This window comes from Platichthys flesus, chromosome 11 (assembly GCF_949316205.1).
Source record: "Platichthys flesus chromosome 11, fPlaFle2.1, whole genome shotgun sequence".
In the NCBI taxonomy this organism is placed as follows: domain Eukaryota; kingdom Metazoa; phylum Chordata; class Actinopteri; order Pleuronectiformes; family Pleuronectidae; genus Platichthys; species Platichthys flesus.
Window position 1 is genome coordinate 8,557,942 of NC_084955.1, and position 26,260 is coordinate 8,584,201.

The 26,260-nt window shown below is 41.8% G+C and overlaps 1 protein-coding gene across 2 annotated transcripts in view; it reads right to left on the reverse strand.

Annotated features, from left to right (window-relative positions):
- The window catches only part of dyrk1b (dual-specificity tyrosine-(Y)-phosphorylation regulated kinase 1B), a 45,404-nt gene that overhangs the window by 1,684 nt on the left and 17,460 nt on the right, over positions 1–26,260 (reverse strand). Inside the window, exons 1-12 of one of the 2 annotated variants that reach the window (XM_062400214.1) lie at positions 21,057–23,191; positions 9,435–9,601; positions 7,515–7,634; positions 6,617–6,805; positions 6,324–6,471; positions 4,747–4,896; positions 4,112–4,248; positions 3,431–3,577; positions 2,964–3,104; positions 2,383–2,503; positions 1,455–1,637; positions 122–225 (exon numbers count right to left, since the gene is read on the reverse strand). In XM_062400214.1, coding sequence (XP_062256198.1) covers positions 122–225; positions 1,455–1,637; positions 2,383–2,503; positions 2,964–3,104; positions 3,431–3,577; positions 4,112–4,248; positions 4,747–4,896; positions 6,324–6,471; positions 6,617–6,805; positions 7,515–7,634; positions 9,435–9,601; positions 21,057–21,159 — 1,710 coding nt within the window. In that variant the 5' untranslated portion in view covers positions 21,160–23,191. Of the gene's footprint in view, positions 1–121; positions 226–1,454; positions 1,638–2,382; positions 2,504–2,963; positions 3,105–3,430; positions 3,578–4,111; positions 4,249–4,746; positions 4,897–6,323; positions 6,472–6,616; positions 6,806–7,514; positions 7,635–9,434; positions 9,602–21,056; positions 23,192–26,260 lie in introns of those variants that run through there. The other variant, XM_062400215.1, reaches the window with a different exon arrangement.

Genomic DNA, 26,260 nt, shown 5'->3' on the forward strand with positions numbered 1-26,260 from the left:
GAACCTAAAGAAGCTTCTTGAGCAGGTCCAAATCACAGGTCAAGTTGGTGGAATGGGATTGGGATGTAAGATGTCACTTGAAGAGGTGTTGTGTTAAACAGTGATGCAATGCTGCTTTTACCTGAGGGCTGGTCATCTCATAGTCTGAATGTGTAACAGCAGAGTTGTAGTAGCGGTTACTGTAGCGGTAGTTGCGGTTGTCATTGGAAGAACCACTGGAGCCACCTGTCGATAAAAGAGGGAAACATTAAACTCATACTGGGGTCGGCAGCTCTGACAGAAATTCATGAAATCATCGTATGTGACTTTTAAACACTCTTTGAAACATGATTACATGTGTGGATACATCACAGATGCTTTTATTATGAGTCCTCTCGAGAGGGTTCTCATACCTGCTTCTTGTTTCACTTTGTCTGGACTAAAGGAAAAAAAATACTTGCACCTGTAGAACTGCCCTATTCTGATTTAAACTGACGTATTACAAACAGAACTGGAAGTACACTAGTCTGACTGATGTGTGTTCCTGTTACTGATGTCAAAAGCTGTCCCTCAATTCAGCTGGTGCATCCTTAGGAGGCGGCACTCAGGGCAGATTTGTCTCACAGTGGCGCGACAAGAACTACACTGTCCCATTTGTAAGGCTCCCCTAAATGCAGCCGACAAATGCGTATTTCTGCCTCTGAGAATCGAATGCTCGAACAGGTGGGCCCTTCCTGGCCCAACCTATCCCAGAATTCATTGCCCTTCAGTGATGAACCTTGAATGTATGTATCATCATGTTCAACTTCGGTGGCAGAACGAGCTGGGGATGCTGATTATTGAAGGCCTCTATAAACCTTTCTCATTAAGGTTCGGCCTTCAAGGTCTAAACGGCCCACGAAGGAGGCGGTCTTCATGGGCCACGTGGGCCCCGTCCTCTGAAGGATGCAGCCCCTGAACTGAGACACAGCAAAAGGGAAGTCCAGCAGCACTTCACTGCAGCTTCATTCTTCCCCTCTGGTTTCACACTAAGATCGGTTTATAAAACAAGTCATCTTAGGGTTCAGTCCATTCAGGTGTAGACTGGCTGTTTGTGGTCTTCTACAGCAACAGGTAAGCTGACTCCCTCCTTGAGGTAAATGGAATCCTCTCATTCTGAACAACCGGTTTTCAGTGGTCAGCAGGCAGCAGCTGGGTATCTGCGTGTCTCTTCCCTTCTCAGCTACTTCACTAGACTAACACAGCTGGAGGAGACCTATTTCCCTCCATTTTCCCTTTTCATAGCACCTGGGACACTTAAAGAGCCCAACTCCTTTCTTGCTCCTTAGCAGGTTAAAAAATAATACTAAAATCCGGGACAACTCGTCAAGATTTATCTTTTCTACTGAGTCAGACAACTGAGATAAAGGATAGCCTAGTGAGAGACTGCAGATAGAGGATTCAAGAGTGTGTGGAGCAGGTGGTGTGTATTTTACCAGAGCTAGAAACAGAGCTAGTAGTGGAGGTTGAATGGGAGTGGTCCATGGCAGGAGAGGTGGATGTAGATGAACTGGTGTTGGTTCCTTCATCTGTCGTCTTCTTGAAGAAATTGTGCTGCAGGGCGTAGAATGGCGTGATGCGGCTTTTAGGGTCGTAGTCCAACATACGCAGGATCAGGTCTGGAAGAGGACAAAACATGACCAAGGTGAAGATAACATTTTGTAGTAGCTACAAGGCAGCAGGAGTGAGCTGGATTGCTGCCTAACCTACTCACAACCCCCATGTTAGCCAAACATGCATTGCATTGGTGCACAAACAATAATCCATGTGGACTGTTTTGACTCTCCCTGATAAGTGGACAGTTGTTGTTAGTAGTTTCAACACAAACACTGGATTGGATGTCCATGTTAACGTGACTTATCACACCTCTTAAGTGACTGGGTGGGAATGTAGTTGAATTCACCTAAATAAATTATACTACAGACAGTTCCTCCCCAACTTCCATTTTGGAATTTTTACTACACTCTGTTGTGTGAGGAGATTCTCAGTCTTCCAGGTCATGTTTAGCAAAGAGAAGTTGAATCAAGGGCAACTGCATTCGATTGTAAAAAACATGAACTCATTTTACTTCTACTTTGAATTCTTCACTTTTGGAAAGGATCTCTTTGTCCCCACAGCAAATAGAAAAGAGGTTGATGGCTGTAACGCAGCCTGCCAACAGCAAGTTATTTTAAATGTCTGTCATGTGCATTGATGTTTAAGTCCAGATACCCTTTCATTGTCATATTCCTCTTGGAATGAATACGTGACATGTTGGCTGTATTGACTGAACATCAACATTAATACATCTGGAAAATATGAAAATATAAATATGCTCTAATAATGTTTGGTCATCCAGTGTCCTCCACACTACCGCTGGTTTACCTTTAAACTTCAGGTAGTCACAGGGGGCGTGTCCTGGCTCCCCTGCCCTTCTGCCCCCTGGGCCCCCAGTCTCCACACCCAAAATCTCATGGAGACGCCGCGTGGCTGGGGGCTTATACTCCTGGAAAACACACAAATATTTCAGTACAGTCAAACATGAACCTAGTATCCTCCATTAAATCAAACAGAATAGACAAGTGGTGCAGGACTTGCTGCTCTAAAACACACACAAGCTCACTTCAACATTTCCTGCCAGCCATCTATGCTGTTTGACGAGTTCTTCAGGAGAACAGTTCCCAGTGAAAACTATGATCTACATCTTGTAGAGGTGGCTCTAATAAAGTATTTACAGCTTGGGATTTAAAGTCTTTAGTAACATTTGACTGCTTTCACAAGAACTTTTCACTGAAGTACTTTTGACTCTCACTTGGACTTGGTATTGCAGTCCCATTGTGCTGGAGCAGACACCAAGTCCACAAAGACTCAGTCCTTCTCATGCAAACCATCAGTGTTTCTGCATTTTAAAAGTGTAACTCTTCTGTCTGCTGTTTACAATTTCATATGGGACTAAAATCAAATACCTTTTTGATGTCCTTGTTCTTCTTCACTGTCCACAGACCATCTGAGAGCTTGTCAAAATACTTCCTGGCTTTAGGAGCTGCATCTAGCATGTGGCTGGGTGGGACCCCCAGAACCTCCACAATCTTATTCATCTGGTCAACCTGCACGCACACAAACACACACAATTAGTATTTGTATTGTCCAGAACATGTGGATTATGGTGTCGACATACTGCAACACACATATTCAGCATCCTGAATACATATTCACTAATTACTAAGTCTTGGGAAACAATCTAAAAAAGAATCTATATTGTTTAAATATAATATACAGTATATATCAGTTGCGAATAGAAAACACATAACCCACTTCTTCCCTTCCTGTACAAGCAAACTACAGCCTGGGAACATGTAGAAAGACATGTTAACATTGATAATACTGAATCTTCTCCAGCCTGACTCGTGCTTTATAGCAACGTTACTTTTACCTCATTGGAGCCACTGAAGAGAGGCTCTCCTGTGTGCATCTCCACCAGGATGCATCCCAGAGACCACATGTCGATGGCCAGGTCATATGGCATTCCCAACAGAACCTCAGGGGAGCGGTAGAACCTGCTCTGGATGTACTGATAGATCTAGGAGCAGGATGAGAGAGGAGGGGCAGGAGATTAGGGACAAAGCACTAACTTATCAGTTCATCTGCCCACTGTCAGTTAATCGTGTATTTGTTTTGTCTATAAGATAGCAGATAAATGTAAAAAATGCCGGCCATGTCTCCCATGGCCTAAAATATCAGGGTGTGTTATTTTTTTCTTATTTAAAGTTTTAACTCAAATTAATTCACTTCACTATAATGTACAAGGAAAGGCATCAGATACTTCAGTTTAGTGCTTTTGCTTAACATTTATTGCACAATTGATTCATGTTCTGAATCGTTGCCGACCCATTTACTGTTATTCACTAAAGAAGAGTTAACATCCAGTAGATTCAGTTCAATTCACCTCCAACTTATTTCTTCCTACTTGTTGCAACTAGAACTGTACTGTAACTACGAAATGTGTATGATATCGTCAGTTTTTTCACCTAGCATCAAAACCACGATGACGAAATGTTAAATAGTATTTGACAGTCATAGGAAGGTGTGCGGATGTTTATGTGAGTGAATTCACCCTCTGTCCGAGCTGGCAGGAGGATCCAAAGTCGACTATCTTGATGGCAGATCTCTTGGGGTTACACAGCAGGATGTTCTCCGGTTTCAGGTCGCAGTGAATGATTGACAGCTCCGGAGTGGCCAGGAATAATAATGCTGTGCCCAAAAACAGACATTTCTCTTATTTCCCTCATTAGGACCACCGTGCTTACAATGTTTAATGCATCTGGAAATAACTTATTTTATTAGTGGGTGTAAACAATACTTATAACCCGACCTCTTTTAATATGATATATGTATATATATATAGATATTTAATATTTAGAATTGTAGCTGCAATAAACCTTTATTTGGAATGGGAATAGGTAACTGTCGAACATCTTCTTTCATCATTCTGATATACAGTGAAGTTCATAACTCTTGACATAATTTTTCCATTAAAGTGAATGAGAAAGTGCGTTCAGAGGCCCCTGTATAATTAATTCCTACATTTTTTCCTCTGTCTTACTGAATGGCGTCTGACCAAAAATATTTTTCTGTGCTGTTGTGCTTATGTATTAAAACTGTAATTTTTCTTTTTGCCACTTGGGGGCAGATCTCAACAACAAACAAAAAAAAGCCTTGAGCCTTATGTAGGTGTTTCCATGCTCCCACCTGTACAGAGCTGCTGTGCAAATTTCCTGGTGAGGTTGAGGGAGACTCCTCTGAAGTTGGTGTTCCTCAGCAGATCGTACAGGTTGTAGCTCAGCAGCTCAAACACCAAACAGAGATGGTTCCTAAACATAAAGTGACGCTTCAGGTGGACTGCACACACACACACACACACACACACACACACACACACACACACACACACACACACACACACACACACACACACACACACACACACACACACACACACACACACACACACACACACACACACACACACACACACACACACACACACACACACACACACACACACACACACAGGGACAAGATGACAGACAGACACAGACAGATGGGGAAAAAGAAGTAAGGTTAACATAGACACGGACAGTGAGAACTGGACATCAACATTAACGTGACCTCTATCAATCTTCTGGCTTCTGGATATCAGATTTCACATTAAGGGAGAAATAAAGAGTTGTTAAAAGAGTTCTTTGTTAAGTCATTAATTGAGACTTGCCTTTATTGACCCAAACCAATATATTACTGTGGACATGTATGTGTAAGTTTGATAGAAAATAATTGAAAAGCTGACTCGAGCTGCATTACTTTAATTTTTTCATAATAAAAGGAACCCTTGCTTCTTCTGGAGCTTTAAGCGAACTCTGTCTTTATCAGTGGATGAGTGAAGTATGTTGATGACAACTATTTTCCCCATTGCAACAGAGAAAATTCCATTGCTGAGGAAGACTGTGACAGTTGTCATCAACAGTAAGTTGACCTTGAGTTACTATTCTTCATTTGGACAAATGTCTGCCTCCAACACTAAGATTGAACTTTGACACGTTGTTTTACTTCATAGGCTGTGTATTATACAACAAGTTTCACAGAGGTAAATATCAGAAGTCACGTTGGGAGTTCTCTTCATTTTCTCCAGATAAGGTTTTTGTTTCCATAAGGAATATTTGATGAAGCTCAGAGTGATGGTGATAAATAAAGGTGACATATTTTACTGCATATTGTAGATCTGTCCAAGCAGAGCCACTCACAGTATGGGCTTTTGTTTTTGAAGCACTGTAAGACCGACTCATGAAACGCTGTGCAGTGTAAAACACATGAAAACGAACTGAGCCCTAACACCACCTGTGTAGACAACTCATTATAATTCTCCCATCATCGAAATTAACTTTAAACTTTATTTTTGAGCTCGACAATTTCAATGTATTTTTGGATTGTTTACTAATGTCTACTGAAGAATGGTAATAGTGTGATGTGAGTGTCAGTGATACTCTGTCAGAGTCATGTGGATTGACACATTTATAGAAACAGAAGAGCATCAGTGACAGGCATCTAATAACACTTCACAGATGCTTCATGCCTTGCAGCTCATGTGCTGCCAGAATGAGTGGGACTGCAATGCATGTACTATGAGCACAAATAAAAAAAAAATATTTTCTTTAAATTTAATTCAAACCCCAGTGTGAACACATGTATATGCAGTCAACCATTTTAATGCAACAAGAGCATCACTTGCACCCACTTCACTGTAATGTGTGTTGGCATCTTGTTCATCTTACCTATGTAATATTTCATCTCAGTGTCATGCTTGTTCATGAGCTCCAGCAGGCGCAGTTCAATCTGTGCCTGGTTTAGAAATGCCTTTTTGTTCTTAATGATCTTTATGGCAACCCATTCCTGCTCATGGTGGTCATAGGCCTTCACCACCTGTAAACAGACATCAACAACAGTTTACATTATGTCCTGATACAAACATACACTCACAGTTTTTCCTTTTCTTCATGTGACAAGAAATTTGTCAGAATGATTGTTGGACTTTGGAATGTAAACAACATGTTAAGTTAGACCATACCTGTCCGAAGGAGCCCTTCCCGATCAGCGAGTCTATCTCATAGCGGTCCAGCCACTTCTCTCCATTTTTCACAATATAGTCATAGTTGTCGTCATCATAGCCATCATTGTAGACTTTTCTCTCCTTCTTGGTGCTGCTGTCCTCTGGGGGGACCTGCTGGGCCCGCCGCTTCTTCTTAGTATAGTACACCTGTGGATCAAAGCACAGAACAAGTTCACAGTACAGAAAACGAAAACATCTTTCTTCAATTACCTTTAATTAGTTACTTAACTTTTACTTCTAATTGTATTGCGGGTTAGCACTTCATTCTCTCAATACAGAAAATGGTAATCTATTTGTATTCCTTATCAAAATGTGTAACATTTGTTTTTGTATTCTCTCTCAGCTGAGCCTTCAGACATTCACAAGTGTTGTGACACATTCACCGTCACAACTGTGGTCATTGCAGCTGTTGGTCCCTGGTTTAAAGCAGAGGCTCCACTCATGCACAGATTCAGTGGTCACCTTACACACACCTCTGACGCCATGAGGATATTTGTTAATTCTTTCAAATTAATGCAATGCTTTATTAACTTGATAAAATATTAAATACACTAGTTGTATGATAAGGTATGACTTGAGCTACACGGATATTACTCTCTGCTAAAATTCCTTCAATGGACCAACTTAAGTGTCCAAAGTCATGGTCCTCTTTGACCATAATTTATAAGATCTCACGCAGCCAATAACAGTTACATAGAACCCTGACAGAAGCATTGGCCCCTTTGTGTTGAAAAGCACCTTCAGGTCTGTTTGGTTCAGTTGTTCCCCAACCATAAACCCCCTGGTGGTGGTGAAAGAGTAATTCAAACAAATAAAGACAAATGCAAACACATAAAACGGTGTGTGTGTGTGTTACCTCATTGATGTGCTTGTAAGTTTTGATGAGGTCAACAGAGAGTTTCCTCAGTGGGGCGCTGGCAGGGTCTCTGAAACTAGGGGGGATCCTCCGCTGGAGTATGGTCATATCAGACAGCACCTACAGAGAACAGCAACATTGCAATTAGTGACGATTTATTAATACTTACATTTGTTTATGACAATGACACCAGAGTGTGTGCCACATTGGAAAAGACAAAAGCAAAAACTCTCAACATTTAAATCAGATACCAAAGACATATATACTGTGTAGCATGGGCTAATATTAATTGAGTAATCAATGAGATATTCCACCTCCTTTCATGAATGATGCAAATTCAAATTCTTACTCCATTAATCTACTAGGTATTGTAACTGCTTTAGGGTTATTTTTTCAAAATTACTACTGCGGTGTCTATTTAAATTACGATACAACAATTATCTAAGCTAAACTATTTTTTTTCCAGGAATGTTAAATATCGTGCTGTTGACTATATGTTTACAATAAGTACTTAATAAGTATTTTAGTGTAGTGTCCCTTTTTTAATGTTTTGGTTATTTTAATCAATCATGTTCAATGTGTATCAGTCCTCACTGAACCTCATTATTGTCTGCTGCTAATGTTCATGTGCTGCGCATCTTTTGGTTACACTCAAGAATTTGATTAAAGTTCCAGTCTGACCATAGCCAAAGTGAAGATGGTGGCTTGTGTTATCAGCTGATAACACAAGCCACTGTTTGGGTTGACTCAACCCAAACAACTTGAAAACAGTTATTGCACCTCCCACAGCAACCTGGAAAAACAGTTATGAACCTTTTCCAAATCCACGGATGACATGTGATCAACAAATTCCCATGACCTGTGGATTATGATTGAGAGGATAAAAACTTGCTCTGTAAGTTCTCAGCAGCCAGAATAAAAAACAGCCTTACTCTTCCTGGATCTGAGTTGCTTTTCTCCTGAACTATGCAACAGCAGCTTTCCCAGGCAGAGGTGAAAGAGGTAGCAGCAAGCAGAGGGAGGGCGCCTGCCATGCTTGTAAATCGGAATTCAACTGGTGGCTCATCTTGTGGCCACGTCGACCACAGAAACTGCCGAGATGGCAACGATACAGTTACTTCGACTTCACTGACTTATACACTTCCTTACCAGCAGGCAAGCTATCTTAACAAAACTAGTTAGCAAAGCTAGTTGTCTTGATACAGTGCCCTTGAACCTATAAACTATTGGATGGCTGCAGTCTGTTGTGTAAAGGCTGGTAGGACTGGACATGGATTGGAGCTGCACTTCAGCTATAGTGCACTTTGCTGCTGCCGATTTAAACTACAGAACACTGGCGTTGCCTGAGGCGACTGCTCACTGCCTGAAAGCACCATAAGTATTTCCATGTAGAGGGACATGGTGTGGGTGGGGCATTTGCATACTGATGTTGGCTGTGATTACCATGGCAATCAACAACACGTGTGACTTCTATCTTCAAAGCATTAGTAGAATGGGTGCATTTTCTAATTCATATCCACAGAAAAAAACAAATGACGATAGAATACCTACAACGATAGCGAGCACAAATCTAGTAAACAGAAATTAAATGCCTTCTTTATTCAACTTCTGATCTAAGTCTTGCTGCTCTGAATATCAATACAGCAATATATCTTACTTCTGACTCAGGAGATATGATTATCAATATGTTGGCGCCAAATTTTGATATTTTGATAAACAGTTTGGACTTTTGCCAGTTTATGGATATTTTACATTATAATGATGGAACATGTGGGTATTGACATGTTACAGTTTGTTTGTATAAGACATTAGAAACTAACATAAGACTGCACTTTACATCTTTACGGAGGGGTGTTTGTCTGTGTGTGTGTGTGTGTGTGTGTGTGTGTGTGTGTGTGTGTGTGTGTGTGTGTGTGTTACCTGCTGCTGCTCGGCCATGGAGTGGATGGAGCTGAAGGTGGGGTGTGTATGTGTGTGCTGGCTGGTCATGGCTGGCTCAGCGAGGGAGAAGCCCTGGGCAGTGGAGGAGGAGGAGGAGGAGGAGGAGGAGGAGGAGGAGGTGGGCGGACATCCTGAGCTGCTTACACCTGAGAAGAGAGAGAGGGACGGAGAGAGAGAGAGAGAGAGAGAGAGAGAGAAAGAGAGATGATCAGAGAGGGAATCTCCAACATTTTAATCTACCTCTGCCTCCATCTTTGGTACAACGCACCTACTGCATATCAGGTTTTGCGCCATAATTGAACAGAAACCAAAGGTCCATCACAACACAATCAAATACATTGATTATCGCTTCCTATATTTCCCATATATATTACAAAATACACAACGAATATCAAAGTGCAGAAAATGCAAGATGCACCAGAGGACTTTCAGATTTGCACGCTTATTTCAAGCTAGATCCCAACTGATGCTGGCCTTTTGAGGATGATAAAACTTTGAATATTTACTTAAACCACATGTTAACAATATATCCAGTTTGTATTATTCAAACAACATGAATAACTCTGATAAACACCCTTAAATCTGATCATTGAAGAGCTGTATCGCTATGTACCGACTATGATGTCTACCTGTCAGTGCTCTCTACCAAGTACTGGTCAATAACAGACAAACCTATCTGGGAATTAAACAGACATTGGCTAAATTCACAAATCAGCAAATTAATCTTGAAATGTTTCTTGGTTGTTCCTTAAGTCTTTACCCTCACATTGAAGAGACAGCAGGATCAGATGGAGGATTTACTGACTTGCCAGGTTTGTGCAAGTAAAAATCTATACTCAGACTTCCATTTACAATGGGGAACTAAACAAAGCTGTAGTCCACCATCCTCTCTGCCCTTTTAGGCAACTAACGTCCCTCCGACTGAACTGCATTTGTTTAATTAATTATTACAGACACCATTTACTTGCAAAGATCTTTGACTGCTGACAATCTCTTTGTGTTGACAAAGTCTGTGAATGGCTTGGGCCAATGACATCAACCAAAGCTCAGTAGAGGTGGGAGTCAGAAAACCTGGAATTCATTTAATGAATGCACTGATTACCGATAAGAAATCACTGAAACGTTTTAAGTGTGTTGTGAAAAAGGTGTCAAAGGAAAGAAATCTCAGAAGAGATATGGCGAAGGGTTGTTGATCTGCATTAAGTTTGAAAATATTACAAATTGCTAGAGTGTTCGTCCAGCAATGATGACTCCAAATGCACAAAGCAGAAGGATCATTTAAGTACAAAAGAAGCTCAGGGTAACAGCTAAAGGTTTAAAGGAATCACTTTAGAGATGGTTTGACATCTCTGTTAATGAGTCAACCACACACCTCATGGAGCAAGACACAACAGAGGAAGCTGCTCCTCTCTAAAAACCATCAGTGCACCTAAAGTTTGTCAAATAGGAGCTTGACTCTCCACAAAGCGACTGTGTAAATGTGTTTTGCACAGATGAAGCTGAGGGGGGTTGTTTGAGAGGAAAATGCAGCACTATGTATAAAGTAAGAGTGGAAGAGTAGACCAGCAACAAAAATTACAATGGTGAAGTACAATGGAGGGGACAGCCTGATGTCTGGATTTGCTACCTCTGGCGGGACAGCTCAGCATCATACAAGGAGAAAATAGATTAACACAAGTGGAATATCAGTAGCAGATGTTGATGAGAGGCGAATGCAAATACCAAAGTGAATCTACAACAGAGCAACCTCGGCCAAGGAAAATCCACCTGTTGGGAGTCAAGAGTCTAGACCTTACTCCAACACAGAAGCAGATGTCCACACAAGACATGGCAACAACAAGCCTGGGCTGCAGCAGCTCTGTAAGGAGATTGGTCCAAAACTACTCCTGAACGCAGATCGGATCCAGAGCTACGGGAGGAGCTTGTCTGAAGTTACTGAAACCAAGGGTCCAAGGGTCACCAGATCTCAGTTCTGTAGACTAACAGGCAAGTTTCCAAAAGAGGCCGACTCAGACAAAAACAAAAGAGCAAGCAGACATTACTCTTCCCTTTCCTCCTAGGAGAACCTGAAAATGTGTACGTGCAAATGAATCACTGTTGACACCTGTAACACTTTCATTTAAATTACTGCAAAGCTCCATTTTAGTTAACAATAGGTTTTCCTCAGCTTGATAGGCACAGTAAGGAAACAAAACCTGTCGCATAAGGAGAGTGAGCATTATTCTTTTGTTGCATGTAAGAAACAAATGACTGGGCTTGTATAAATGCAACATCAGCATCCATGTTGTGAAGAATTATGTAAAATAGATGCAGAGTTGTCATATCAGTATTAAATCTATATATGTCTATAGCTTTCACTGTGAAGTAGGAGAGCAGGAAAAAATGTTAGCAGTGCAATAGTAATAGATGCAATAGTAAAAAGAGCACTAGAAGAACACATCAGAAAACAGTTTTCTGTAAGTAAGAACAAAAAGTACAAACTTGTCTCCAAAACAAAGAGATTCAGGTGCAATCTGCGATACTAACATGTGACCAACAGCCAGTTTTCTATCCATTCCCTTGCATGACCACAGATGAAGAGCCCTTCAGTTTAGTGCAAGAAACAGCTTGGTTTAGGATTCCAGTGTGGACTGGCCCTGATACCAAGCACGCTGACAATATTGAGGTCGAAGCAGCTAAAGCAGGCTATACAGTGCCTTTGGGAAAAGGCTATTAGATGGACAACCTCAGATTTACATAGGTTTAGATGAACAAAAGCCAGTTAGTAATGCCCTCTGTGAGTGGTGCCACTGCTCTCTGTTCTCGTCAAAGTAAGAGATTTCAGGGGGGCCAAATTAGGTCTATTTTTATGCTAGTAAAACATAATTCAGGGAAGACACTCTCAGTGAAGATGTAAGAATAAACTTTGTAATTATAGGTTCCTCACCACGATTATCTTCCATACATGGTCTAGACAGCTCTATTCAGCACTTTACATATTTTTCCAAATGGCTCCCTGAGATTCTAAATAGAGCTCTGTGGCTAAATGAGGATCTGCTTGAGAACAGCTTTGAACCTCTGTGTTACACTGCATTTTTGTACTTTGTTCTGTTGTGTGATGAGGTAGAGAAAGTAATCCAATCACAGTCACTGGGACTGTTGTGGTGCTCTGGGTCCTGGCCTGCTTACAGACATGACACTGCTGGAGAGGGAGAATATCTGCCTAGTACTGAGAAATCTGTACCGTCTCTTTAAGAGACCGAGAGGCACTCACAGCACTTCCTCAATCTGGCATCCCCCTTCTTGTGCTGCCATTGGTTGGGGCCCCCTCTTTCTCTGTCAGCTGATTCGCTGTTGGTATCTAAGGGCTGGCTGGCCAGCACTCTATAAATAAACCCAGTGCTGTCTCAGCAACCACCCTACAATACTCATTAGCTACTTCTCTCTCTCCTCTTCCGCCTCTCTCCTGCTAAGCAAGTAGCTTCCAATAGCAGGCCTGGCTCTCAGCAGCAGTCTGACATACTCTCCCCTAGCAACCCAACCCACCCTACCAGCCGTGTTCTCCTCCCCCTTTCCTTCATCATCCTTCCTGCTTTCTGAAAAACCTCTCTACATCTGATTCTGCACCTCTTTATCCATCTATCATTCATACATCCCTTCATTTTTCACTCCTATCTTCCCTCCTTCAATGACTGCTCAATAGGTCTCCACAAGAGACATTTTCTTTTCCTGCAGACTGTTTCATCTCGTTATCAGTGTTGTGTTGATGCACAATGATGTTACAATATTAAGGGCAATAGTGAGGAGTCACTCCAGGCAGCACATCAACACACAGTACAATCACAAATTAAAACTTTCTGCTCACAAGTTCCTAGATAATGAAATATATCCGTGAAACAACAGTTGTGCAACACGGCCTTGAGGAATGGTCTCTTCACCACCAGCGTGTTCTAGGGGTAGGAAAATTTAATCGGGTACAAACCACATACCGGTTTCTAAACGGGCAATTCCTACCTTACTGAATCACAACGCAGATTTCGGTGCCTCATTTCGTTGCCTTGGCTATATACTGAAATATTCGCACTGCTTACAGGCAACATAAACTTCACCGCATATGTCTAGTTAACATTATACTTAACTCTGGTATCGACACACTCTCTACATAGCTCTGGCAGGATAGTGCTATGTAATGATAGCCTAGTAGCTACCTCAAACTCGAGTCAATGATAACAAATTGCCTAAAGTTACAGGGCCGTATTTCACGCAAAATTATTCCAAATCCAGAACGTGCAGCAAATATCTGAGCAATACCCGAAAACGGGAAACTGGCTGCTGCTGTTGCTCGGTAACGGGAGTTTGTAGAGCTGGTGGTGGTTTGCACCTTGTTGTTTACAATCCGCCAGAAAACCGAGAAGAAGGGAAGGAGGGACACAACAAACATAATGCCAATTTTGAATCACACGGGAAACATTATAAAGCTAAGGGAGACCCATGTGTGAGCGTCCTTTGCCCCGACCATTTGGAGACAATGAATGGTCATTTTGGATCTGTAATAAGCACTGCATATATATTTAACTTAAGTATAACTATACTACAGTTAATATGTTTAATTTCACCTCATACTCAAAGATATCCTACCCTAGCTTGTAATCTGTTTAAACCACAGTCAAGATCATTAACACTGAGCCAGAGTCAAAGAGTCCAAAGAATTTGGGATATGGAGGTCATCAGAACCAAACATTGTTAACTGAGAATATAATAGCATACAGTATATGCTGAAGTCAAGCATTTGAATAAAAGTGAAAACTAAGTTATGACAAGCTAAATGTAATATATTCTTAAATATTCCTCAATGGCGTGGTGTTGTATTTACATCCTGCCAAGTCTCAGCTACTTTCAGCTTCCTGTGCTCACAAATACACTTTTCTAATACACATAGATTCCCAATGAAACTGAGAGACATTTACACTGTTTACTGTGTCTGACAACAGAAAAAGTATAAAAAAGTGACTGAAACATGGCCCATTAACACGAAATGTTACTCAGCAGTCATTGCTCTGCTCTGCTATAATCCTGATCTGTAACAGCAGCATTGTCAGAAATCCTCAGGCACATAAGTTAAAGAAACATCTGTGCTGTGATTTCAGCTGTATTTACATGTACACTGATCAGTCCAGGAGAAAGTTAGGAGCTTGTTTAGCGTCATGTCACCTGCTGTGTGGTCAGTTGAATGAGACAAAGAGAGAAAGATATACCCATGAAGGTAAAAACTGACATCTTGATCCCACAACAACACTGCTGACTGTCTTCGACAAAAAGTAGCTGAGGTTTGTAAAAAAAGGCCAGAGATTTGTGTGCTTTTTAGAACTTCTTTAAAGCTGTCTAAACAGTTAGTAAATATAGAGACAAATGTGCTTAGATGGAAACACTAACTGTAAACAACCCCATATGCTAATTTTGAATGAGTAGCAGCCAATGCGGAAACACTCACCCACCTGTCCAATGGGGCAGACCAATGACTCAGTCAGTCTGTCCGTCAGGGACAGTTGCTGGCCTCTCTGTTACCAACCAGTCCAAAAACAACATACATCTAAGACAGATGGCAACTGGACTGAAGTGCTTCATCCCCAGTTTGAACCCAATGAACTCAACTTCCACTCTGGACCATAGACTACATAAAAAGATGTAAAACATGGCAGCTCACCAAAAGTGAAGCCAAACCTTCACTATCACCCAATGATGGCAGGGTGCAGTTAAAGTCATAAAGCCCTTCCCCTCCAAGTTAGTTGATGGGACACGGGTCAAACCTTGAATTTTCATTACTTATTTGAGGCTTTAGGAACGGATGAAATGTCATGATTGAGATCTGAGACCTACACGATTGTTCAAGCGCATGTATTGACGGGACAGCGACACTGAGGCTGCTTTTTAAAAACTAAGTGGTGCAACCAGACACATACACTTCAACAGCAGCATTGAACCATCTTAAGCATAAACCAATCGGATCTTACCGTAATGTTTCAGACATTGTGGCACGATAACATGTCACATACATGCGTTTAATAAGAAACCAGGTTTCTCGCGTTCCATGGAAACACTATCCCCAATGACCTAGAATACTGGCATGCACAGGAACATTAAGCTTTGACCTAAAATTTGTAAAGAATAAAATGCATTACTGCAAACACAAATGGATGTAATAAAGGTGTGTAATGAGGTCAAAATCTGTGTGAGTTGAAAACATATCAAATTTAACCATGAATATGCAACATTCTCTTAAAGAAGAAGTTTGACTGAATCAGTATCTGAGCAGTCAAACACCATTGGATAACAGCTAATACCTGCATAGTTGGCAGATTGTGTTTAAAGGTTAAAAACCTACATGTACACACTGAAGTTATTAAAGAACTGCACAATATTCATCTATATCCACAGCCTTACCCATCCAATGCAGGTGACATCAGCATCAAGATTAAATTGTGGTGAGGAAAGATTTTTAATCCACAGGTTTACTTTAAGTACATGTATCAGTGTATTCGAGCAGGAGTATTCTGTTAGTACTAACATTAATATGTATATACACATACTGTACAAATACAATGCCATACCGAAATCTGTAAGATATATGTTAAGTTAAGGGTTCCACTATACCAGCAGCCAGCCAGTGTTCTTAAAGAAGCCCAAACAAACAGAAGAAAGGATACAATCTCATTTACACAGCTGAAACTGCTGAAACTGGTGAGCGATCAAATTATGTTTAAATGTCAATACCCCTGAAGTAATTGCGCTTCCTGGCAGCAATGCCAGTTCACCTGAGTAAGGCCATTGCCAACCTGTATCCAAGCCAGGTGGAGCAGGAGGAGGATTTGCTGACGTATACTGGCCTATTCAAAGAGACCCCCCTAACCAGGTGTTAAACAATTATTCAAATGTAACTTATCCAAAACCAGCAGACAATGTCAACAAAATATGTTGAAATGTATATTTTTCTTTGTCTAACAAAATGACAATATCAGGGAAACATTTATTTAATTACCTATTGAATAGCCCATGTGCTGATACCAATGTACAGTATGTAAGATACTGGCGGACGAAATCGGCCTTTGATACACACTCAGTTTATTAGGCACATCTAGCTAAGAACAATGCTGCCTTATAAAATACTTCTTAATTTAATGTTTTGTTCTAAATAGTTTTAGGTTGTGAATTCAACTTTACAGACTATGTGGAGGATGTAATTTGCATTGTTATTGAATGATAAAGGAAAGTTGCTAAAAGTAAGTCTAGCCTTATTGACAGAAATGTGGTGGGTTAAATATTAGAAATACTATTATTGCCAACACCAAGTTCATTTCAATGACACAACCTTCACCAAGTCCCAATGGTTATTCAGCAGACTGACCCTGCTCTACACATACTGCCTTACCATGCTTAGCTAGTGACAATCTTGACTACAGTCCTTGATCACGAAACAGAGGAAACTGCGCCAGTGACTCATTTTAAATTAAAAAAAAAATGCCATCCCTTAGACAATTAGAAGACTGAGTCCAAATCTCACATGAGGAGAGGTGATGTTTGGCCACTTGTTAGCAACAGACATGTTTGATTGTTTTAACAATATGATGCTTGAATGAGAATTCAGGGTTTTAAGAAATTTGATGAAAAAGTTATATTAAATTATACAGTTAACTGTTGACTGTGTTCGTAGCCATGTTGGTTTTATTATTCATATATTATATGACCCTGTGAACTAGGGTTTGAGGAGGTTTATTACAATAGGGAGTGGGGGATATTGGCTTTGGATTTGAAACTGAATACAGCATAGTGCTGTGGATCTACAGCAAATACAATGGGGTTGGGCCTTGAGACAATCGTGTGTATACAAGTATCCAAAATAAAAGCAGTCATTGATACAGATAAGCACATATACAGAGATCACCAGACTGATGTAGAATACACAGTTGGATAAATGGGGGAATGGACAGCTGGCAGGATGAAGTAAGGCTAAGCCTGCTGCCTGCAAATGGGTGATAAGGGTTCAAATCAAATCTCAAATGATAATGATACAGACAGATGAACCTGTCTGCATCAGCACTAGAGATTATTACAAAAAGTTCCTACTGACCAGTGAGGTGCCTCTTTAAAACTAGGTGGCAGCTGGAGAGATAACATACAGATATCCCACTGTGAAACAACTATTCTCACCTTCCTTTCTCCAATAACACACTGCAATGTTCTCCCCGGGCCAGCAAAACAATACCTTAACTAGGGATGGGCGTTAGATTAAATAGTCTTCATCGATCGTCGGGAGAATTAATGACGAATTTTCGATTAATCATTCTTATTTTCAAGTTAAAAAATTCACTATTTATAGTCTATATTAAAAAACTCGCTCTGAGGGGACTGACGTCCCCGTGATACACAGGTAGCTCCGTGCTAACTTGGCTAGCCTGGCCGCGGCTCCGGTGTTTTCGCTCCCCTCGTCCGTGTCAGACAACGCAGGCTCCTCATCTCCCCCAGTCTCGGGGATAGCTTCGCAGTATTGGCAGTGAACCAAGTCATTTTTAAACTCAAAATGGTCCCACTCTACACTTCGCCACTTCTCCTTTGGAAATGAAAATACACGCTAACTCGCAGCCAGTCGCAGGTAACTGAGTAGGCCTGTGGCGTTTTTTTCAAACACTGCCCCCCGTGGTCAAATGTGTAATTAGTGAATTTCTCAATGAAAAAATAATTTCCTCTACGAAATTCTTAATGATCAATTAATCGATCGTCGATTAATTATGCCCATCCCTAACCTTAACAGCAGTGCAGTAACACACAGTAACATACCGAGTGATCAAACTTACAGCGCTGGCAGGGGGCACGGCAGAAAGGAACAATAACTCACTGTACAGCCGCTGACAGACAGCATTAACCAGTCACTATCCCAGAAGCAAACATCCAACAGAGGGTAAATCTGTCCTGGAGTGAATGCCGGACAATAATAACACCAATCAGGTGTTAACATCTTAATTTACAAAGAACTGTTTCAAGTGCTTCACATGAAGAGACTAATATAAGGAGTTGAAGGACATTGGTAAGTTAAGTTAAGTTAGGTTAGGTTAAGGTTGAGCCTCTGGGCCTTGGAGAAACGGTTAGGACTTCTCAGTTGAGATCCTGACTCTGAACCAGACAAAGACCTCTACCAGAGCTTGTACCGGGTTTAAACGTCTGAAATTTGGCGAGGACTCTCTTGACCATGATACCTTGTAGCAAGCCGTCAGTGTAATATGCCTAAAACTTTGAGGTGGTGACACCTCTTAGCTCTGGATACAGTCCTGGAAGCTCAGCCCTCTAACATAAGCAGGGGCTTAAGTTTTTCATTTTCATTAACAAGTAATTCACAGTGTAGTAAGAAAAATGGGCACACGAGAGAGTCTCTAAAAAGAGTTTCAGAATTTTCTTAGTCCTGATCCCTGTGGTTTTATGCTCAAACCCTAGATTACTATAAAACTGAACAAGCAAACAAGATATGTTGTCATAGGTGACCAGAGGGCAGGGCCTCCGTATTAGGGTAAAGATATCCAGTTTTTCAAAGCAATGATGTAAAGAACTCAGCAGATACTGTAGTAAACAGTGAACAAGGACCTTTTAAGAGACAGATGAGAGGTGAAAAACATTCTTTCAAATGGTCAAAAACAGCACAGAAAAGTAAAAAGAATTCATCCACCTTCATTTGCTTTTGACTCTTCCCTGACACACAAGACATTGGACACATAGCAACTGCATGGGGCTATGACTGACACTGAACCTGTAGGCAACAAGTCCAACAACCAAACCTCTGTGTTGCCTAGTTTGATTACTGAGGGTGGAGGAGTGCATCATGATGAAGGTGAGACAACACAATTAGCAGATATAATTGAGTGAGTCTAACCTTTAAGCACCACAGGTAAGTCATTAGGCACTATCTACAGGGGGTTCCTGACACTGTGCTTTTACTCATCTTTATCATATTTCAAACAGTTGAACTGCATAGATCCTGATGACGATTTGTTACAGTACTTCACTGTTTCAAACTGATAAAAATGTGTAAATCTATTGTCAAATTCAACTTTAGTTTACCAACTGTCTTACCTGAGTAACAATGTTACAAGCTGAATCAAACAACATAACACAAAACTGAATAAAACTGATAAACAAGTAGGAAGAGAAAGACATGAGTGAGCCACTGTGAGCAGGTAGGGGAAGCTGAACAAGCAAGCTGCAAAATGCCAGGGCTCAAATTTAATTCCCAGCTGGATGTTAAAACTGAGCCTGGACGTGAGGGATCCCACTCTGGGACTATGAGGGGAATCCACAGAATCGGTTAGTCCAGAATGAAAGTCATCTTAAAGCCCATATAAAAACAGAGGTGATTCAAGTGTGAAATGTTAATCTATATATAAATAAATTGTACTTACTTACTTACTTACTATATCCTTGCATTCCAACCAGTACGTTTACAAATTATGTGTTTGAGTTACGATTTTCAGCCTTAATTTGATGAATAACTCGCAGCCTGTGCCAGAGCAACCAAACAAAGTCATGCAAACTTTGCTTTTAGGTCATGTATGCTCTCAATTTCTAAATGCACCCAAGCTCCTACACAGACAAGCAGCTCAGACTGCGATCAATAATTAATGTACATTTTTTGGGGACAAACACACAATCAGGGACATAGCAACCCAAAGTCACATGAGTAGTATTATCTTATATTATAATTGATAAAGCCTATCAAAGCATTATCAGATGAGATAAAAGCCTTAAAGATGTGGCAATAAAAACCCTTGTATCACTCTGGATTCCTGTCACTTACTGTATATACACTCTGCAGTAAATCCTCCCATGTAGCATCTAAAGTTCAGATTGTGTTCGGACTGTTTCTAAGGTGTTGGTTCAGATAGATTATCATTTTGGAGAATTAGGTTTATACTGCTGTTGAGTTGAATAATATTATATAGATAGCTGTCAACAAAAAACAACACAGCTGAACAGAACCAAAGACCACATTATCCATTATGATCATACATTCAATTCAACCCACTATATACTAAAGATACAATGTTTGGTAAGCCATGGAACGAGTCAACGCTATGTGAGGCATAGGCTACAAAAAGACCTCAGCGGTTAATGAACAAGGGTCACATGACTGACAGACAACTTGCTGTATTTTGTAGTGCCACGGATATTCACTACAGTTCAAAGTATAGTTTTTCGTTTTGGAAAAAGTTTATCCTTATTACTTTATTCTGTGAATTAATGTATGAGTAGCTATACCAAAGAATATCCAATAAGTATGTAGAGACAGCATCCACACAGTCTCCTCAGCTGACAATGATGATGCTTTCTGCTGCTTCCCCCCCATTCAGACCCAGAGCAATCACGATTCAACGCCAACACATGCTACCACAAACAGCAGCATGATATCACTGGGACATACATAAAACCAATGTTATGTCTTGTTAAATAAAACGTGACCGAGCTCTATTAAGCGCAAAAAATAATGATCAACACACCGCGATAGAATTACACAAAAATGTGGCTACAGTAGGAAAAGAGTAGTTCTTTTCAGTGAGTGTGTGTTTGTGTGTGTGTACTGACTCTTGTTCTTGCGAAGCAGGGCAGAGGCGATCCAGGGTTCTGACTGGACCATCCTGCAAGGGGGCACAGTCTTGTCCTCCACGGATGATGACGTGATCACCATGGAAAGGCTTGGCAATTGTTCAATCCAGCAAGGAAATACTGTCAATCAAACACTCTGACGTGTGGGTGGGACTTGAAAGGGGTCAGGTAACTGTCATCAGGCGTGTTTTCAATCCCAGAGTTCACCTCAACAGTTTACATCCAACTAAATTAATGAATCTTGAAATGGTGGGAAACCGACCAACCAATCAAAAGGCACCGTCTTCTCTGGCTTATTTCTTTTGTAAATTCTTTTGTGACTGTGGTTTCTAAGGCAACCAACTGGTGTACAGGCAGCTTGTCTCTCTGAAGTAAAAATATAAAGGATGCAATCTCTGTCTTCTGTGGAGTTACACTAAAGATATAATCTCTCATTCTACATATATATTCTGTTTCTCTGTGGGTATGGGGAGTGGGGGGAAATAGAATATTTGGTTAGTCAGGTTAGCTTCTAGTTATTGGTTTCGGCAGTTTCATGCATTCTTTCTGTGTGCTGGAGGTCTGTGCCGCTCCAGGTCGCTGGTGACCGATGCTTTAGGTAGTCAAAGGTAAGCCTTTCTTAGAGTGAATACTCTTATTTATGATTTTGAGCTAAATGTCCAAGGGGTAAAGGCATAGACTATTTTTGCTTATGATACGTTCACTTAGTCCAGGGCAGGTACAACCAAATCTTCACAGTTAATAGTCCTTCAGACATCTTCTAAGTGGTATTCCAGAAAAAGTTTGTGGCCAGTGAGGTCTTAACCAGTGGAACACAGTTCAGCTAGAATCCTGCTACAAAGAGTTCATGGTCAGTATAGCCCTGACAGATCTCTTATTATTCAGCAGAAGAAGTTCATCCAACCTTTGTTATTGTTCCAGACAACTTGTCTGGAAGATCATTCACTAGCTGTAAATTGAGTCTGTGCTAACCAGGCTCGCCCAGCATACTGCCAGGTGGGCTGAGCGAGGTAGTGTGACAGAAGGGGTGGAAGAGAAGGAGGTGGAGGGGAGTTGGGTTTCCAGCTGCCTGCTTTTACCCCATCCCTTACACTAAAAATAGCTCCAATTACTGGCGCTTTCTGGGGGGACTGGTCACTGGACAGAGTGGAGCAGTGTAGAGTGATGTTATCACTCAGATTAATCCAGTGACACACACACAGCCCCGCACTGGCAATGTCACAGAGCCTGTGCGACCACAGCTCCACAAGGCCTGGGAGTGCTGCGGTCACTCAGCTCCCCTTCACCAGCCCACCTGGTCAGACGGGTGCCGGCCCACACCAGGGTGACGAGGGGCCCTTTAGTAGCCAAACAATAATGTAATCCACGGACACGGTACAGTTTGTATCTGGGACAACAAGCAGTTCTGCGAACACATGTAAACAAAAAAGTCCACTTCAACGTGTTGATTTCACAAAGACGTGTAGCTCCACACAAAGTTCCTCTGAGGGGATATCCACACTCATGGGCCGACGGGACTGGGACGAATCATTACAAACACTTCACCTCACTTACACGCGTCTTGTCCTCGGGGGTACCACAGGGGGGGAATCGGGTTGAGAAAGTTTAGATCCAGGATCGAGGGTCATGAGCCAAACGTTTCAGCGTGTTAGGGGCAGGCATGACAAGCCGCTGACGGCCTGCACTTACAAGCTACTTCCACACTCCCGACACTGTTTACCACAGCAACTCGGTCCGAGAGGGATTCCAACTCCGAGGCGATCACACCAAAGTAAAATCACCAACAATGTCCAAACTGCGACGGAGCAAAACTTGAAACTCGTCTCGGAGAGAACAACAGAAACCAAATCCAGCGGAGTTCCTGAGCTTTGCTGTCAGACGCCTCTGCTCGCTTCTTGACGCGCCCGTTCTTCTTCCGTCCGCTTCCGCTCTTCTGTCCTCACACACTTACTCTCCGGTTCTGCTTTTCAATTGCAGAACGGGTGATTTTTTCTTCCTTCGTGGTGGAAACCTTCACAGGGGCGATTTCGACTCATGTTTCTCGCCCGTTTTCTCTTTCCGTGCTTCTCCGTTAGACGGAATCTGTGCTGCTCTCCCACACGGCTCCCCCACCCTGCGTTAGGGACTGTACCATGTGCCCGTGGCGGGGGTCGGAGCCGCTCTGTCTGACGCAGCCTCGCGTTGTGCCGATAACGCACGACGGAACCGCGCACACGACTTAAAATGACGTTTGCGACATTTCACGCGTGTTTTCAAAGCGAACAGTGCCCAAAGGCCGACTTTTTTAAAGAAGCATTATCAGCAACCTAAGTGAGTTAGCGGGACGGTAACCTTCCCCCTGACCACAGTAGTCTGCTCCAAGCAGACCTCTCCTGTCCTGTCCATTTATAGTAACAGCGGGATATATATACTGGGACTTTATATACACGCAGACATAGACAACCTTCAGTTGATTTACTGAAACTTCTTTCTACAGTTTCATTGATAAACTCTGTTAGAAGATGGTGTCACACATACTAATAAAGTAGAGTAATAAATAGTACTTTTCTAAACTTGTTACTCTGAGCCTCAGCAGAATCTAAAGAATTACAGAAAACAAATGTCAGCTTGTGTGTTTGTACCAGCTATATAAACCTCTAGAAGAAATGAGTGCTATTTGTTTTGTGTTATGCTCACAAGAAGCTCATTGTGTAACATCTACGGAGACCCGGGCTAGAAGTACAGGAGACAGAGGCCTACATTGATCAACGCTATTAACATGTGTAGACACTCATACAGGTCATTTCAAAAGAAGTACCTTGAGGTGGACACAGTTTAATACAACACACAGGGCCGTAGGTAATGGCCGCTTTATACATGAAAACTGTTTATGTGACAGACACTAACAGGAGCAGACAGCTGGGTTTTCCTGCTGCTGCCATGCAGTTCTCACTGGCTCATGTTGTTCCTCCAGTCTTTGAAAATATTTCTACTTCTCTGTGCTCGGGCGCACGCACCCTCTTCAGCCTCTGTTGCTACCCGACGCCATGGCAGCTGAGCGGCAATTGGCTCCTCCAAGTCCCGTCCCTGGCCTCAATTGGCTGGCGGCTGGGTGTGTGGGAGGAGCGATCGGCTTAGTTTCCCACTGTCTCTTCAAACGGCGCGAGGCAGGAATGACGCGGAAATAGTTTGAAGATGTCAGGTAGAAATGGAGGGAGGGGGCTGCAGCCGGGGAGCGGGGGCAGGGGCAGGGGGAGGGCCGGAGGCCTCCATGAGCACACGGTCACTGAGTGACTCTCCACAGCTGAGATCTGCGGTGACTTCTCCTCACAAAGCAGCCAAAGCTAAAAGTTGTTACTGTTGCTATCCGAGCATTCCGGCTAAATCAGGCACAATGCTGCCCGGGAACAGCTCAGCACACAAACCCTGTCACACACCAGCTGACACCCCCTTAAAGGAAACTCACCGTCAAACGCAGCTCGCACTGCACAGACAAATGTGTGTCACTTGGGCTCACCCTCCTTTCTTTCTTTCATTCTTTCTATTCTCCTTTTCTCTCTGGGATTCGAATCTAGAACTTGTGCGGATTGATCACGCAGTACGTATGTCTACTGTTATTACCTTTCACACAAAAGGTGAAGGGCTGTGCTAATCATATAGCAATGCAGTTAAGAGAAATACACTTAAAATATGAAATGCTCACCAAATTTTAAGTGCTGCACTTTTTTAATTTGGTAGCTTTTTTGTAGTATTGTTTTTGAACTAAGTCGTATCTGCTGATACTTTACATGAAACCTAATAACGTTATAATGAAGCTGCAGAAACAACAATTTGGTCAAAACTGGCCGACCAACTTTCAAGGTAAACATCAGCAAGTTTAATTACTACATTCTGGCTAAGTAATCTCATTGACTCCAGATTCTGCAGGTTTTCTGGATAATCAACTGAAGCTCCAGGCTCCAGTACCCATGGTCTAAATCACTGCACTCCCACACTCTGCATAACAGCTGACCAGCCACAGCTAAAATAGGATGGCATGGCCTAAAAACATGCTATAATTATACAGCTTGCATTGAAGTGATCTGTTTCAGGGATAAGTCATAAACAAGCAGGAAGTAACATAGAGCAATACAGCCAAGCAGCAATGTACGCTAACATGGTAATCACGTCCAGATGCATCACTACAGGTGGTCTGCTTCAAAAAATGCCTTATGCCCAGCTCAGGGTGACTGCGCCTGTCGGGTCGGAGTGGCAGCCCGGACAGTGTGAAGCATTTCTGTCGCAGAGGAGAAGTACATAGCTCCCAGAGTTCCACAGGAAGGCAACACTTTGTCAGGCGTCACATTTTTAGGGACTCTTCCTGTGAGACCCCAACTCAAAAGGGGCTCCACAATAATCAAAAAGAAACTGAGCTTGTCCGGTGCTCAAAGTTCTGAATACAGTGCTGGGTGCAAATGTCAGAACCGACATCAATTCTGGAGCTCTGTCCGTCCACACCAGAGGTTGGAATTTATGAGCTGTGATGAGACCAGAAATACATTTTACGAGTGGAATCCATAACAAACACTGTGTGCGCTATGCAAATGTTGGAGCCAGAAGATTATTACTTTTTATACTTAGAAAATATAGAAAACAACCTGAACCAAACGACGAGACGGGGTGGAATTGTTCCAAATAGTACATGAGAAGTATGTATGTGGAGATGAGTGTGTGTCAGGTTTTATGAACACTTGCTACAAGTGTCAACTTCAATAAAAATCATCAAATCAAAGAGAAATTCATCACGCGAATCACAATATACAGTTAAAAAGAAATTGCTGTCAATGCTTCTTTTAGATGAAAACTTTAGATTTAGACTTCTATATTTTAGTGATTTATACATTTTCCAGTGTAAGAAAAAATGTACAAATCTTAATTTCTCAGAGTTATAAGGACAGAAAGAGAGGTGGACTGAAGTTAAGTTCAGCATGTGCAGGACCCCATACAGAGGCCAGCTTCATCTTTAGGATACATGATATAGCATCAACACAACAGGAATCATCTTGCAAGAAGTATTTTTACACAGTTGACTTAATGGTCACACAGCAGTGTCTAATAAATCATGTCCACATTATAGTTCAGTTAAGCCAAAGCTGGCGATTTCATTCCTAAAAGTTTGACAATTCATCTTAATTTCTGCCACTATGAGCTTTTAATGATATATT